At 37.4% G+C, this 16,338-nt stretch overlaps 1 protein-coding gene across 5 annotated transcripts in view; it reads right to left on the reverse strand.

The window, feature by feature from the left end:
* The window catches only part of farp1 (FERM, ARH/RhoGEF and pleckstrin domain protein 1), a 240,549-nt gene that overhangs the window by 71,801 nt on the left and 152,410 nt on the right, over nt 1-16,338 (reverse strand). For all 5 annotated transcript variants that reach the window (XM_008106936.3, XM_016992295.2, XM_003218697.4 and 2 more), the window contains exons 5-10: nt 15,322-15,400; nt 13,876-13,973; nt 7,507-7,621; nt 6,548-6,695; nt 5,788-5,883; nt 2,240-2,403 (exon numbers count right to left, since the gene is read on the reverse strand). In XM_008106936.3, coding sequence (XP_008105143.1) covers nt 2,240-2,403; nt 5,788-5,883; nt 6,548-6,695; nt 7,507-7,621; nt 13,876-13,973; nt 15,322-15,400 — 700 coding nt within the window. The remainder of the gene's footprint in view (nt 1-2,239; nt 2,404-5,787; nt 5,884-6,547; nt 6,696-7,506; nt 7,622-13,875; nt 13,974-15,321; nt 15,401-16,338) is intronic.

A 16,338-nucleotide genomic window follows, 5' to 3' on the forward strand; every position in this document is an offset into this window, starting at 1 on the left:
TCTAGAACATGGATAATTTTAAATAAATCCATAAAACATAAACATTCACTCTTAAAATACAGGGCATATAAACATTTAAATCCCAAGCAAATTTTACTTCCCACCATCCAAGCTGAAAGCTGTCAATGGCAGAGGATAAATTCAATAAACTAATACACTAAGAGTTGAATGCATGCTAATTTTAAAAAAAATGTTTTTGTTATAAGTTCACTGTTACATAAACGTAAGAGAAAGACTTTTAAAAACTTTAAAAAGTCTATTAATTGTCAAATTATTTACATTATCTAAAGACTAAGGAGGCATGGTTGTCTCACATTCTCCCATAATGTGTTCACAGCCTGGCCAGGTTTACAGTAGCTAACCACCATTGGTTGATGAGCACTGTTTTAACTAAGTTTCAAGTTGTTGTTTTATATGCCTATATGTTTTATTCAATTGTATTTTAAATTGTGTTTATTTTATGTCTGATTTTAGGCATCTTGTGCCATGTGTAAGCTGCTCCGAGTCACTTCGGGGAGATGGTGGCAGGATACAAGAAGTTGTTGTTGTTGTTGTTTTATTATTATTATTATTATATTATTATTATTATTATTATTATTATTATTATTATTATTATTATTATTATTATTATTTAAAAAACCTTAATGTTAATATTGAAAAAACATTAATTTTCAATAGGTTATTTTACCATCTCAAATTAAATAGATTAGTTTCAGATTTTTCTGACAATAAGCAATGCTTTACTCCCCATTCTAATGCCAGTAAAGTCTACCCCTTTGCCCAAAAAATATAATATACCGTATCCATAGCTTATCACAAAATATCTATTGTATTCACAAAACATTTCACTGTATAAGAATGAATTAGGTTTGAGATGGTGATTAAGTAACAATTCAATAGTCCATTAATTATCTTCTGTAACTAAACAGGACTTTATATAGTTGGTAGTTTATTTTTTAAATCATGATGTTACCTTACTTGGTATTTATTTTATTTGACATTCCTAAATGCTGCCATAAAAGTGACCAAATTCATATTCCAGCGATGAAAACTGGAAAACACCATAATCATCATATTTCTGAGGCACTAAAACTGACAATCTCCTAGACGAGCATTTGCTTTGGAACTGGACCTCAGACTTCATAGAATGAGTAGGGTCTTTTAACTGAACATATACATTTTCCAGTGCCTTGTATTTTAACTGGAGGCAATCCCCTACAGGTATTTTTAGAACTAATCCTGTAGGCCTTTAGAAACATCTGAGGCATTCTGATGGGATGAAATTGACAAAGCAAACAGAGCAGAAGTACTGGGCAGCTATGCAGAGGGCCACACATACCCTATTGTCTCCACCAAGGGGCACACTTGCTCATCTAAGAGGAAACCAATAGGAAGGAACCAAAAGAACAAAAACAAGGTGCAGGAGGGTTTCAGCATATCTTTTTAAGGCCAGAATGATGCCTGGTGCTTATGGGTGAAAAATTATTTTGGAGAAGCTCTTGAGAAGTCTGGGGTCATAATGATAGCTTTTATGGCCACATGATCCCCTGACTCTGAAATAAAGAAAAGTAGGGAAAATAATGGCACTTTCAGCTACTAGTTCCAGTTCTAAAACCTCTTTAAAATTGTCATTATTTTGCATCTTCCATATCAGTGAACCCTAAACAATGAGAAAACAAAGGCCTTAGTTATGTGTCTGCATGTACAGTGCTCCCTCGCTAATTTGTGGTTCGGGTTCTGTGGATTCGCTGTTTTGCGGATTTCCCCATCCGGCCCGCGCTTCCTCCTCAGCTGCCTTCAGGCAGCGCCAGTAGGCCCTGCCTGCATCTCATCACCTCAGGAACAACAATAAATACAGTACAGTACGTTAAAAGAGGAAAAGAGGGAGGGGGGCTATATTTATTGAAATAAATAGAGTGCCGCTACTTTGCAGCTTTTCACTTTTCGCAGGCAGGCCTGGAACCTAACCCCTGCGAAAATTGAGGGCACACTGTACCATTATTTAGTAAGGCAGAAACCATGATGGCACTTCTAAGACTCAAAAGGAATGTTACATGCACTATTTATTTATTTATTTATTAGACTTGTATACTGCTACTCCCAGTTTGGCTCGAAACGGTTTTTGTCATGTTTCTGCAACTAATTAGTAGTTGTTGAAGCAACAGCATAATGAACATGAGCAAATATCAAAGTATCACAGTCAGTATCATCTGTTATAGTGATGTGAACTATAATATACCTGAACCTAAAGGATGATCCTCTGGTAAACAGAACAGGTTTAGGCTTTGGTTTGGGTTCCTCAAATAGTCTGAAGAAGGCATGGTGTTCAACACAGATCTTCCAAAAGGCCTTGCAAAAATCTCGACTAGCCATCAAGAATTCTAGCGTGTCCTGAAAGTTACTCTGAAAAAGAGAAGAGTAAGGGTTAAATGTTTGAATTACAAAGGAAAATGCAGATTACATTTCGATACAGTGGAAAGACGGGACATTCTTGTGGGCACAAAGTCCATAGAAAAAGCAGTGCCTTAATTTACAATGAATCAATGAAAAAATACAGGTCTTCTATAATTATTTCTTCTAAGAATGAAACAGCCTGTGAATCCATGTTGTTCTTCAATTTTCCCCCCTAAATTGTATGGCAACCAGGAAGAAAAAGAAGGAGCCTACTGAAAGGCTGAATGACTCACTTTATTCTTTAGTCTGTAAATCAAGAACACATGTTGGGCAGCAACTTCCATAATACATCACTGTAAGGGGAATATCTCATATGAAACCTTTCAACTATGTCATCATGGCTATGTCTGTTTCCTAAAGTAGTGCTTAATCATTTCTGTTACTGACCTATTTCATCTTCTCTAAACACTTTAATCTGGTTTGATGTCAACCCCTAGACATTTGTTTTCTAGATTGTTACAGGAGAGGTGACAGGCAATATTTTTGGAAAGGTAAGAGCCTGGTAAGTTATGAAGGATGACTGGAAATATCTGCTTGAGTATCAAACCTTTATATTAAAAAATAAGGTAAGAAATGTGTGGCTTTCCAGATATTTCTGAATTGTGGTTTCCACCATAGCCATGGATGAACATGGGCAGTGATTAGGAATATGGTTGCCAGGTAATTCTTCTTCTATGAGATGTCCTTTATTTCAGGTCTGCAAAACCCTTTCCCTTATTGGACTTCTAGGTGTCCCTTACTATATAAGCGATGCTTTGCCTTTGATACAGACTAAACAAGATGCCAAATGTCTTGTATTGTGGGGTGGACCCTTCATAAAGATAAAAAAATATGCATAATGTAATTTATAAATGATGATAATATGTAAATTTTGTACAGAAACAGCAGGCTAAATTAACTGAAATCAATTATTTCATTTAGGATTTAGGCAGAACATAATTTGTTAATAGCTTTTTCCTGATTGTCAACCCTGCATGTCATGTATTTTGTCTGCTCTTTATTACTGTTTTGAAAACCTGACAACACTAATGAGGAAGAAGGGATTTAAAAATGTACGATGTTTGGAGGTCGATCCATCTCTGAGCTAAAGTAAAGATACTAAAATGCAGATCTAGTTCCCAACAAAGCACTAAACTATTTCTGAGCTACACCATTTCAGACTGTGTGTAGTTCGTATGACTGAAGAATTTCCTTCATAGAAAAGAGTACAAATTAATGTTTTAATTTAGCCTTCGACTTGATATTTAGGTTTTTTTATGCAGAGATGTTTTAAATGGTGGTAGTAGCCAATTATGCCAGACTTCACTCGCAATCTGAAATGGTACTTCCAAAACACAGTTTTAGGAGTTCAGTGAGAACTAGTCCTAAAACAAGTGACATTCAGGCTGGGGCAGTGGTGATAGTGATTGCTTCCTCATCCTCATTGTCGTAATCATTCAGATCCAGTTTAATTACATCATCAATAAAACAGGAAACAGTTATTAAATAATCAAATTACCAATTACAGGCAGTCCCCAAGTTCTGAACATGATAGGTTCTGTAGGTTTTTTTTTTAAGTTGAACTTGTATGTAAGTCAGAATAGGTACTTTTTAAAAGTGTAACTCTACCCAAAATATATATACCAGTACAGTGTTACCTCACTTACCACGGGGGTTACGTTCCACCCACAATAAGTGAAAATCCGCGAAGTAGGGACACTCTATTTATTCTATGTGTGGAGGTGAGCAAACCACAGACCACTTACTACAATGCACTCTGTACTTTATTTTAGCAATTACAATATACAGTACACCGGCAGAGAAGAAGAATGGAAGCTAAATAACCCTTTTTTATTTCCAACCCTCCCCTCCCCCTCCCTTTATTTCTCCCTTTCCCCCCCTTCCAAAACCCTTTGCACACCGCAAAAACCCGTGAAACAGTGAAAATACCCGATATATGGTTACATTAGTATTTATTGAAAATCCGTGAAACAGCGAGGGAGTGAAAAGTGAACTGCAAAGTAGTGATGGAACAATATATATTTAGCTTTGGAAAGCATAGAGAAGGGTTAATGCCTCTGTGGTGTTTGTTGTGCTGTCTGTGCCCCTGTTTCACTTCATTTTCTGTCCCTATGGTAATTGGTTTTTGAAAAACCTGGCTTGTTGTGGAAACAAGGATTGGTGATAAAGCTTCACTGGAGACCCCTTTTTCCCATGACAATAACTCTTTCAGGAATGAATTTCCTTTCAAAGGGGTAGATTTCTCTTACTTCCTGTTGTCTCACCCCTGTTTTGAACTATGTCGTTTGTAAGTCGGATGTAATTCAGGGAATGCCTGTAAATTAAAAACAATTTGAAACTATATCCAGGACTAACCATTGGGTTCTCTTCATGCAGAGAGTAAGAGAGACACTGCTAAACCTTTTCTACAGTGAATTTATGATACCAGCTCATTTCACCCTCCTGTCTTTGCTCCCTCCTTTTCCTCACTGTCATTTTCATCACTCCTTAAACAGTTTAAAAACTTTCTCTTTAATCATTCCTCTGGTGGATCAGTAAAGTATAACGCTTTGTAAAAGGCACTTGTGCTGACAGATTTAAAAGACAAACCTGACAGAGGTTGGTGTATCATAGGAAAACCCAAAATCATCTTCAAAAAGAGGCTTCAAGTAGCATGTATGTAATAAATCTTTGCTTATTTTGTCCCAGTATAGAAAAATGAACAATTTCTAATGGTTCCTCTTGGTTGCTGAAGATATCGTGAGCTTTTGTAATTTTTTGATGTATTTTCACACTTCAGGATATTTTCAAAATAATTTGATTGAGCAAAACACCTGTGCAATAAGCTAGTCAGTGCTATGGGGTTTTCTGAATATAATCACAAGTTTTATGCACAAATTGGTTTTTTTAGAGTTCTGATTTATGACATATTGTGACAGTTGACCATTTTCTCAACAGGCTGTTTTTAATATGTTAAGAGACCTTTTCTTATGGAGAATGAGAAAAAAAATGCATTTTTACGATCTCTAGTAACCAGCACATCCAATAGACCCAGCAACTGTATTCCAATTAGCATAGAAGGGGGGCTTCCCAGATGTGCCCAGGATCTGAGAGATGAACGGTTGTGAGGAAAATAAGTTTTCCCCCAAGAAGGCAAAGACCCATCCAAAGTCAATGGAATGGGATAAAATATATGCTTACATTTGTGTGAAGAAATGATGGGAAGATGGGTTAAATGATTTAATATGAAAAGCTTAAGATAAATTAAAAAATATATTGGGTATCTGAACAGTGGTGCATTTTTCCATGAATTAGAGACACTTTAAATGATCTTTTGCCATTAAAGGAACTTACATTTACATCTGGTCGCAGCTTAATAAGAAAACGCTTCCTCTTAAAGCTCAGTTTTCGAACTTTTGCCCAGTTGAAGGCATTGATCTTGGTGTGACCCTATAGGTGATGAAAGGAAAAGTTTGTAAAAAGGTTTTCTGCCAAAAGGTACTCATTGTAAAATTCACTTGTTAAAAACATCATTTTTACATACAGTTTGTTAATATTATACTAACATGTTTGCTTAGTTGAGCAAAACAAAGAAGATATACCATAATCACTTTCAACAGAAAAATAAAATAAGTTCTGGTTATATGTAAACATTTTAACTTTTTGCTCAACTTGTCAATAATACAGCAATTATTCATGTTAACATACCCCTGGACAAATGGCAGCAGGTTTCTTTTAAAAACTGAGATATAACCAGAGGCTGATTGTAATTCCCCATGCAGGGTAAATAGGATTGTTCATCTTCTTTGGGTGCTTACAGGTTTTTTTTACAATGTGTATGTGGGAATCCTGGTACAATTGCTCCAACTGACATATTGCTGTTCCCACAAAGTCTTAGTTGTACTCATGCAGCTGGATTGGATATCCAGGTTGCCCTGAGTTTCTCAATTATATGCTCACATCAACCAAGAAGTTACCTATGAAACCTCTACAACATGGCAGATCTTTTTATGGGTAGGAGTCTAGTGGCCAGATCTTCTGACACAGAAACTTTGATCCAACTTCTAAGGGGTGTGTAGTTTAGATCCACTTACGAACAGAGCTACTCACACACCTGGAACACCAGGATGCCTGTATGGGCAACTGCCAAGTTGATCTTCGTTCCTTCCCTGTCCTTGGCTGGGTGCAAACGGATCCCATACATTTCCAAGCGACGGGCAATTTCGAGTAGCTGGAAATCTGATTCTGCTGGTGTTTGTCCACTGAAAAAATGATAATGGGTTTGACACTGGGAGAAGCAGGTTGAAAGAATCACGAGGAGTTAGTTTTCAAGGCAGATGCTGTTTGCTGTTCGAATACTAAAATCTTACTACTCAGTGTAAAACAAGTTCTAGCAACAATACCAGTAACAACTTGTGTAGAACCTAGAATAACCATTTAAAAAGTCCGCATTTCCCAAGATGCTTTATAATATCTCACCAGTAATTGGGAAACCCAAATGCAACCATTTATATCCTAAGCATTCAAACGATGGTTACAAAAGGAACTGGAGGCACAGTTACCTTATAACTGAAAACCATCTCCAACTTGCTAAATGTTCTCCCTCATCACCAATGACAGAATAAGATTTTTTTTACACATTAACATGTTATTCACTGCAGAGTGAATCACAACAGAAATGGGTTCACAATGGTTTGTCAGATTCTGATATATAAGTAGTTGAAAATGGGGGAAAGGTGATTTGCCTTTATAAAACAGGTTGATATTGTGGAAAAGAAACAAAAACAAGCAAACCAATGAGTTTCAGAAACTCTATCATGTTCTTAGTCCCTGCTCATAATGCTATATCTGTCTACTAAGGTTGTTTCTGTAAGACGATACTGGTATCTCTACAGTCTTCCTTTGCACTGCAGAGCCAGGCCCCTCTTTTTCTACCTCATTTATCAAACCCTGCCTTTTCCCTCCCTTTTAATCATTTTATACAAAAAGCACATGTCCCTCTGGACAAAAAATCCTGCTTAATATTCTATACAGTACTGAGAGTATCACTGGCCCTGAAACAGTAATACTCACATATGATTACGATGAAATTCCATGATTTTGTCTTCTAATGCTTCTTGCTGAGGTATATATTTGTTCTTCACTAAATGTTCCCGATCAACGGTTTCATCAAAATCCCCAATCTCCGCTAGGGACGGGGAGAAAAGGTGTGCACGATTAGACACAGGGGACTGAAATGTACTGAGCATCTTATTCTTATATTTATTATCGGCAGTCTTTTCTGAGTTCTATTGGATGCACTTCTAGGCTGTCTGGTTTCTTATTCTCTGAGGGCACTAAAACATAAAACTTCTGGCAGGTGCTAGTGAGAAGCAGAAAGTGGCACACTTTATTCATGACCTGAACATTTCACATGAAGCGTGGTAGCTGGATATGGGGCTAGAACAGACATGAGCAAACTTGGGCCCTCCAGGTGTTTTGAACTTCAACTCCTATCATTCCTAACAGCCTCAGACGCTTTCCTTTTCAGCTGAAGGGGGAAAGGAAAGGGCCTAGGGCTTTTAGGAATGGTGGGAGGTGAAGTCCAAAACCGCTGGAGGGCCCAAGTTTTCCCATGCCTGGGTTAGAAGGTCTGATGTTAAATGGTAACACTGTTCTCATGCTTTGTTTTTAACCAACCTGTGGAGATATGGGTTTCTCATCTTCTACCTTAATTGGCATCATGTGCTAGAGCTGGTAAGAATTGTATTCTAAAAGCATCTGCAGGGCCAAACATTCCCCATCCATCACATAACATTTGCCATAACAGTGAGATTTACAAAGGTTTTAGCAACATGTACAACCAATCCTTGCTAACATAGGGTGCATGTATACTGTAGAGTTATTGCAGTTTGAGACTCCTCTGATTGCTATGGCTCAATGTTATGGAATCATGGGATTTGTAATTTGGTGAGGCACCAGCACTAGTTGGTGGGGAAGCTTAAAGTCTCCAACTTTCAAGATTCCAAAGCATTGAGCCATGGCAGTTAGAGTGGTCTCAAACTGCATTATTTCCACAGTGTAGATGCAGCCTGGTCTCTCAGAATCTTAGCGCAATACAGAAGCCACTGGCTTTCCTTTATCAACGTAAAATACTGTTGGTATAAATCTACAATGACAAATTAAGTGATTGACAATGTGGTGTGTTGTAAGAGAACTCAGTGTAGTGTAGTGTAGTATAGTGGTTAAGAGTGGAATCTGGAAAATCCCCAGCCTGGACTATGAAAAACATATCCTCATTAAGTCATGAAATTACCTGATGCGCTCTCTCTCTCTCTCTCTCTCTCTCTCTCTCTCATCCTTACTTACCTATACTCATGTATAAGCTGATCTTATAAGCAAGTTTGGGGGCCAAAACTATGAATTTTGATAACTTGTGCATAAGTAAAGGGTCATTTTACAGAGAAGTAAATATCTTAGATTAGACACCAGCATAAACTAACTGAAAATTTATCGAGCAAATTATTAATATGCCAGGTAGAAAATAGTCTATTTCACTAATTCCCACCCTGTCAAACTGAAAAGGACAGAAAAGTAAAATAAAGTATAACTGGAATAGCAATAATGTCTGAATGTATGTTTGTGTATGCATGTATGCAAATCAAATTACACTTTCAAATTCTGTTGAACTTGACATTGTGAAATACTCTTTCTGAAGAATAGCCAGACTGTACATTGGAGGCACTTCTAATGGATGCCTTTAATTTAGAATTCTTGTTTCAGATCTTGGTTAAGCAGCTTTAATGGTAGTGTTGCTGGCAAAATAATTTAACTACAAGTTATGTTGAGGAAGATGAATTTTTCCCCAAGAGGCGAGAGAGAACAAATGGTGGTCTCCCAACCCTACATCAATAAACAAAATTGCTGTATTGATTCAGTTAGCACATTTTATTTTTGTTGTTGATGTGTGTCTTCATGTTGTTTCCAATTTATAGCAACCCCGCAATTGGGTTTTCTGGGGCTGAGAGTGTGCAAGATCACTCAGTGCCTTTCCATCAACAAGCAAGAAATTGAACTCGGATCTCTAGGGTTCTAGTTCAGTTCTCAGACCACTACACCATACCGGTCAATTTTCAGTTGTGAATTTTAAACTGGATTTTGTCTGTGGATTTTAACTTTGTGTATCTTTTTGTATGTCTTTTAAACATGTTTTATCTCTTGTTTTATTGATGTTGCATCCCGCCTAAGGTCCTAGTCTGGGAGATAGGGGGTCTAACTCAGTGTTCCTGCCCTCCCCCATGTGTGGAATGTACACTGTAACATAGCAGTCCCCAAAAACATTTATGTAATGTAAACTGCAGCACAACTGTTTCATTGTAGACCAGGATTGGGGAGGTGGGTGTTTAAAGCACCTCCCCCCAATACAAGAGTATCTGTCTTTTCTCCAGAGTAAAAATGGAAAAGTATTATCTATTTTGACTATGAATTACCTTAAACAAAAATACCAAATGTGTTGCCACATATTCATGACTCAGCCAACCTAACTACATTTCACAGCCTCATGATTCTGACAGACAAAACATTTTGAAAATTCCATGTTGCTGCTGCAACATAATACCCATGTTTAATGTATCTAATCAACTAGATTTTAGTGTCACAGATATTCATGGAAAAAGAGAAATTAACAACAGATATTAAACATGGACAGGTGGAGAGACAGATATATCATTTACAGCTCATTGATAATATAGGTACAGTGGCCAAGATAGTGACACTCTTACTTTCTAATGATTCCACCAACTTTGTTTCATGAATAAAACTATTGGAATTATTGTATATAAAATATATTCACACTATGTGTATCAGGTACATATGAAACATACATGAATTTTGTGTTTACACTTGGATCATCTCCAAGGTATCTCATTATGTATGTATGTGCAAAATTAGATATTCCAAAAATCCAAAAAAATCCAAAATCTTGTCCTAAGTATTTTGGACAAAGGATAACTCCACAGGTATTATTCACAGATGACATATAGCTGATATATTGTTAATTTTGGGCAACTGGGTGATAGGGATTGATCTGTTTGTTATAAATTTTAATAAATGGATTTGATAAAGCACATTGTTGTCAATAGTCGCTCAAGAATAAAAAAGGAGGCAGCTCCCTCACCAATCACAGCCTGTCAAGCCCCTGTATGTACTACTGGTTAATAACAATTTTCTGTCAGTGCATCTCACTTTGAGGTCATAGCTCCTTCTTATGAGTAGTGACCTGCCTTACCAATTCTGAGTCTGTTCTCGGTGATTCAGAAAAGCTGGCTATATCCTTCAACTGCGCACAGGGCCTGACAAACTCTAGATCAGTGGTTCTCAACCTGTGGGTCCCCAGGAGTTTTGGCCTACAACTCCCAGAAATCCCAGCCATTTTATCAGCTGTTAGGATTTATGGGAGTTGAAGGCCAAAACATCTGGAGACTCACAGGTTGAGAACCACTGTTCTAGATGAAGACTGCTGCGAAGAAACAACTTTTTTGATACTCACACCACTACAGATGGTTCAGGTTCTAAACAACAGTTATTTGCCGATATACTACCGAGCCCAATTCAATGTGCTGGTTTTGACCTACAAAGCCCTAAATGGTTCTGGCCCATCTTACCTGTCCGAACATATCTCCCCCTATGAGCCTTCTAGAACTCTTAGATCATCGGGGGAGGCCCTGCTCTCGGTCCCACCAGCCTCGCAGGTAAGGCTGGTGGGAACAAGGGACAGGGCCTTCTCGGTGGTGGCTCCTCGGCTGTGGAACACCCTCCCCAGCAACATATGGCAGATACCAACTCTCCTAGGCTTCAGGAAAGCCTTAAAGACATGGTTGTGCACACAAGCTTTTAATGAATGAGAACATGGACTTAACATGACCTGTACAAAGATTTATTGAGGATTCTGGATGAATGGATTCTAATCTTGTACATGCTTAAAATTTTATATAATGTGATTTTATTTTGCAATGGTATCTGTTTTATATGAATTGTTGTTTTTTAGATTGTTTTATATGAATTGTTGTTGTTATATTGTTTTTAGGCATTGAATTTTTGCCTATTTATTGTAAGCCGCTTTGAGTCCCCTCGGGGAGAAAGGCGGGGTAAAAGTGATGTAAATAAATAAATAAATAAATTGAATATCCTCTATTTCTCGGCGGGAATATCATGCCACACACTACCATTTCATCACACATTTGCCAGACTTTGAGACAGTTATTTTTAAACCAAAGCTCTGCAGAATTGTTACTTATCCATGCTTTTATGGGATCATGAGAATAAGGATGATATGATAATGATGGTGGTTTTAAGGATTCAAAGATGTGGTATTTAGGATCAGATCCAAATACTATCTGATCACAAATGCTTATAACCACTCTGGCTTTAAATGTTGTATCCTACTTTCTTCGTTATTTAATTAAGCAGCATCCAATTTTACTGCAAATCAAAAAGCTACTATATATACACATATGACTCATGGGCAAGGAACACTGGGAAAACATCTGGTTTGTTAGTTTTATCACTGTGCCAACAAGATCTGAGATTTTCTTTGCTTATTCTTTAGCATAGTGATGAATCATTTCTACGGTTTATTTAAAATCTTGCAAATGTGATTTTTATCAACCATTGTCCAGCCTAGATTTTAAACTGCTTGGGCACCTTTTTATTTCCGCCTCAAAGCTATAGGAATTGTTTGAATTGCAGCACAGCTAGAGTTTCTGGCATACTTTATAAGCCTTGAATGGTACAACCAGCATGATGGCACTGTAGAGAAGTCTCACAATTGAGATCAGAATGATCTAAACCTTTTTTGCTTGGGTCACAGAGATGGTTTTAACATTTAAAAATGTAAGTAATTTGGCTGATAAGGAAAGTAGACAAAAATTTTACCTTCTATGTTTCTTTTTATAACAAATGAAAATAATAGGTTTTATCTCATTAATAATCCATTTATCTCATAGCATTTTGTCTACATGTTTCCCATCTCTAATTTCCCAGCCATACCAGCAAAAGGCTGTTGGAATAAACACACACATTTCCCCCTAGATTTGGAGAGGGGGAGATTGCAAAAATTCCCACCATTTTAATTCAAATCCAGGGGTGTAGCTATGTGTGTGTGTGTGGTGGTGATGGTGGTGGTGGTGGTTGGGGGGGGGGGTGTTTGAGGGCACTGCTCCCAAATAAAAAGTCTACTCTCCCAAGTGTTCCCAAATGTGTTTCCCAAGTCTACACTCCCAAACAATTAACTGTAAGATAAACTATAAGATAAAAGTTTTTCACTAAATTTTTAAAATTCAGTGTTGCATTTTGAAAGCAGGACAGAATAGAGAGTACAATACATTCAGATGTCTAGGGTGACTTGGCAGCTGTGTCACCTCCTTAAACTCCTTGGCTTAGAAAGCTCGGACATGCATGGTACTACGCCTCTTCTTCTGCTCTGATCTGCTTAACCCAATTCTAGAATAGCCAGAGTTCCACCAGAAGAGCTGACTTTCTTATTGGTACCTGGGTGGTGATGTCACCATTTTAAAATGCCTGGAGTGTGCAAAAGGTTTTCTATTCAGGCCTTTGCCTCCTTCATCGAGTACCTACTAGAAAAGTTTAATGACCAGGAATTGAAACAAGAAAATGGTTCTGTAGAAATCACATGCCGTTTTCTGGTTTCTACATTAACATTCTAAATTCAGGGTGGGAACTGTGTAGCCTAATGTCATTTTCCTATGGTCCTCAGATCCCCCAGAACACCCAACATCAATCCCTGTGTTGTTTTTTGTTTTGTTTCTGATAAAACAATTTAAGATGAAAAACATCACAACCAGGGGTGTTAAACATGAGGCCCTCCAAGTGTTTGGGCGTTCAACTCCCAGAAGCCTTAGACAGCTTGCCCAATGGCTAGGAATTCTGGGAGTTGAAGTTCAAAACACCTAGAGGACCACAAGTTTGACACCACTGCTCTAAATTTTTAGTTTTGTACTTAATCATTCCATTCCTCTCCCAAAAGACCTTCCTAAAATAACTGAAAATGACTGAAACATCACTTCAGTGTTGGGGAAAACAGTGGTGAGCAGCAAACATAGGGTTGAGATCACTGCAAAATGGTCCTTGGTCCTTCTGTGCATGCCCACCTCTGTGGTAAATATTCAGAGTTGGGTTTTTTTGTTGAAAATCTCTGCTCTTCTCCCATTAAACAAGAATATTTGAACATAATATTGTGTATCTGACAATTAATGCATGCCATATGTATATCACTCTCTCACACAAATGGGCAGGAATGAAATGGGAGAGAGGAACCCTTCTAGTATCACATGTATTGTTGCATTTTGTAAACTATTTTATAAATATTTGAAAATTAGTTTCTTTCTAAAACTGAAATATAAACATGTTCTTCAAAATGGATTGGGATAAATAAGCTTTACTTACACTGTACAATATGTGAGATTAAAAGAGCAGCACTGGTGTCATTACAGGTTAGTTGTCCTTGTGCCAAATCCTGCTTTACCTGCAGTGCAAATAAGTACCTGAAGAGGCAAAAAAAGGAAAAAGGAAAATGGATGAGATTTTCATGATTATTAAGGAGACTTGTAAGGTTGACATGTGCACACATTACTAGTTAATCCATTATCTGGATAGGGAACCTCCTTGTGCATTAAGATGAAATTCACCTTCTGTTGTTGGAATAGGTTTTCTGAGATTTCTATTCCCTGGAAGTATGCATACTTAAGAAGTTTGCCTTGTGCTGGCATTATAGCTTTTTAGGACCCAAAAAGCTAGATCTCAAAGTATCATTTGGAGATGTGGGAGAAAATTCTACCATGTGGTCAGATTTTCTCTGAAATTTTCACTTTTTCCTCTGCTCAAAGGAAGACAGAAAGCGAGCAAGCAAGCAAGAAACTGATGGCTGTATTCTTAAAAGCATCACATTTGTTAGCTTATTATTTTGCAATGAAAATATGATAGTTTCCATGTGCTATTTTCTTTTGTTTCTTTGAGATGTTGCCTACATCTGTCGTATAAATATTTGAAATCTGCCTACGTACTACCCACTCGTACCTTCCATTAATTTCCGACCTGATTTTAACATGCTGAAGAGGCTCTGAATATAAGCTAACAGGGTTACCATTTGGATTTATTCTCTTAAATATCACCCACCTGTCTCAGCTTCTCTTCATATGTACATTTATTTAGCAGCAGGTTACTTGAAGTAGGGGAAATCATGTGGGAGGAGGAATTAGGAGTGGAAATTCAGTGTAGATAAAGAGATGCATAGCAGTGACAAGAATGCAAATTACTAACACATAGTGCTGGCTTGCTACACATGATCAAAACACACATTATTAAGGAGCATTGGTACTTGTTATGAAAATACTAGGAACATTTGATAGTAATAAAACTCTATATGTGCAATTTACATAATCACACACTTTGAGTATTAAAAATGTAGTTGTCACAAAAGTGCCTTTTCAAAAAAGAAAAAGAAGTGAAATATCTACAGAGCAAGCAAAGTATTATGGGAGGAGCCTACTTGCATGCATACTACTGAACAACGTTCTGTAGCAAAGATCTCAGACACATGGAGGGGGTAAAATAAACATAAAATATAGTAAGGAAAACCATCACATTTTTTAGTGGGTTAGGGGGATTAAGTCATGTGGCAATATGGCAATGACAGCATGACCTTGCTTCATGACCTGTAAAATTCTGACATGGATTCGTTTTAAACCAACAGAGAGTTTGGAATCTAATTCACCCTTCCACCTTCTTGCCATGATCTGTTTTATTCTGTAACCAATGTGGCAATTCCATATAGATATGTCTTGTACATGTGCCCTTAATGAAATCCATTTGAAAATGGAGAGCGGCACTAACCTTGTTAACTCCTCTTGTAGCTGGGCATGGTCAGGCGGGAAGAATTTCACCACAAATTTTAGAATGACATGCTTAGGTCCTAAGGAAGAGAAAAGAGGAAAAGCTCTCTTTAACATTCTGAATTAAACATCTGCATACGATCCCATATAAATACTGTAGAAGAACTGAATGTCCATACACTTCACTGCTTTGAAAGCTGCAGAAAAACCTTTCTGCACAGTATTATTCTATACAATGCAAGGAGACCTCTCGCTATTTTGTGGCTGCAGTGGAATGGCACTGGGAAATGAATGAGAACATGTTCAGAACACAGGAAACTGGCTTACAATAACTCAGACCATTGATTCGTCTATTTCAATATTGTCTGCACTAACTGACATCAAGGTTTCATGCCTGCATGGGTATAAACGATTACAGCCCTTGTTGAAAATACCACTGGGAGCTTTGTAAGTGAAGCACATTATCCACCATTGATAAGAAATGAAAGAGAGATTGAATACCGTATATTAGAAAGGTGAGAGTGTTACAAATTAATATGTCAGAATATTAAAGATTCTCATAGCCCACTTTTCTTTAGACAACTAAAGCAAGCATTTCTTTGTTGAACTATAGTTGGATTGCATCTGTATCACGTTATGTGATTACTGTTTCCCATGGTGTCTTCCAACAGCCATGCTATCAACTATACCTTGAAGTGTATTTTTCTCATTTTGCTTGTCTCCCAAAAGTCATGCTACCTGGGGGATTCTGTAGTTCACTAAGATACATTTTCAATTCACTCCATATGCAGATAAATCCGGCTGATTACATTTATAAATGCACTGAATTTTTTCACTATCATGGATATAGACTGTTTCTATAGCCCATGGGGGAAAATCTGCATTTACAAATCTGCTCAGCCACTTATCCATGTGTGCAAAAACCGGAAAACCACTTCATTGCACTGGGACTGCAACTTAAGGAGTCCTCAGGTAGAGTGGCTGGATGATTTTAGGATTTATACAGTCAACTCTCCAT

The sequence above is a fragment of the Anolis carolinensis genome, chromosome 3 (genome assembly GCF_035594765.1).
Source record: "Anolis carolinensis isolate JA03-04 chromosome 3, rAnoCar3.1.pri, whole genome shotgun sequence".
NCBI lineage: Eukaryota > Metazoa > Chordata > Lepidosauria > Squamata > Dactyloidae > Anolis > Anolis carolinensis.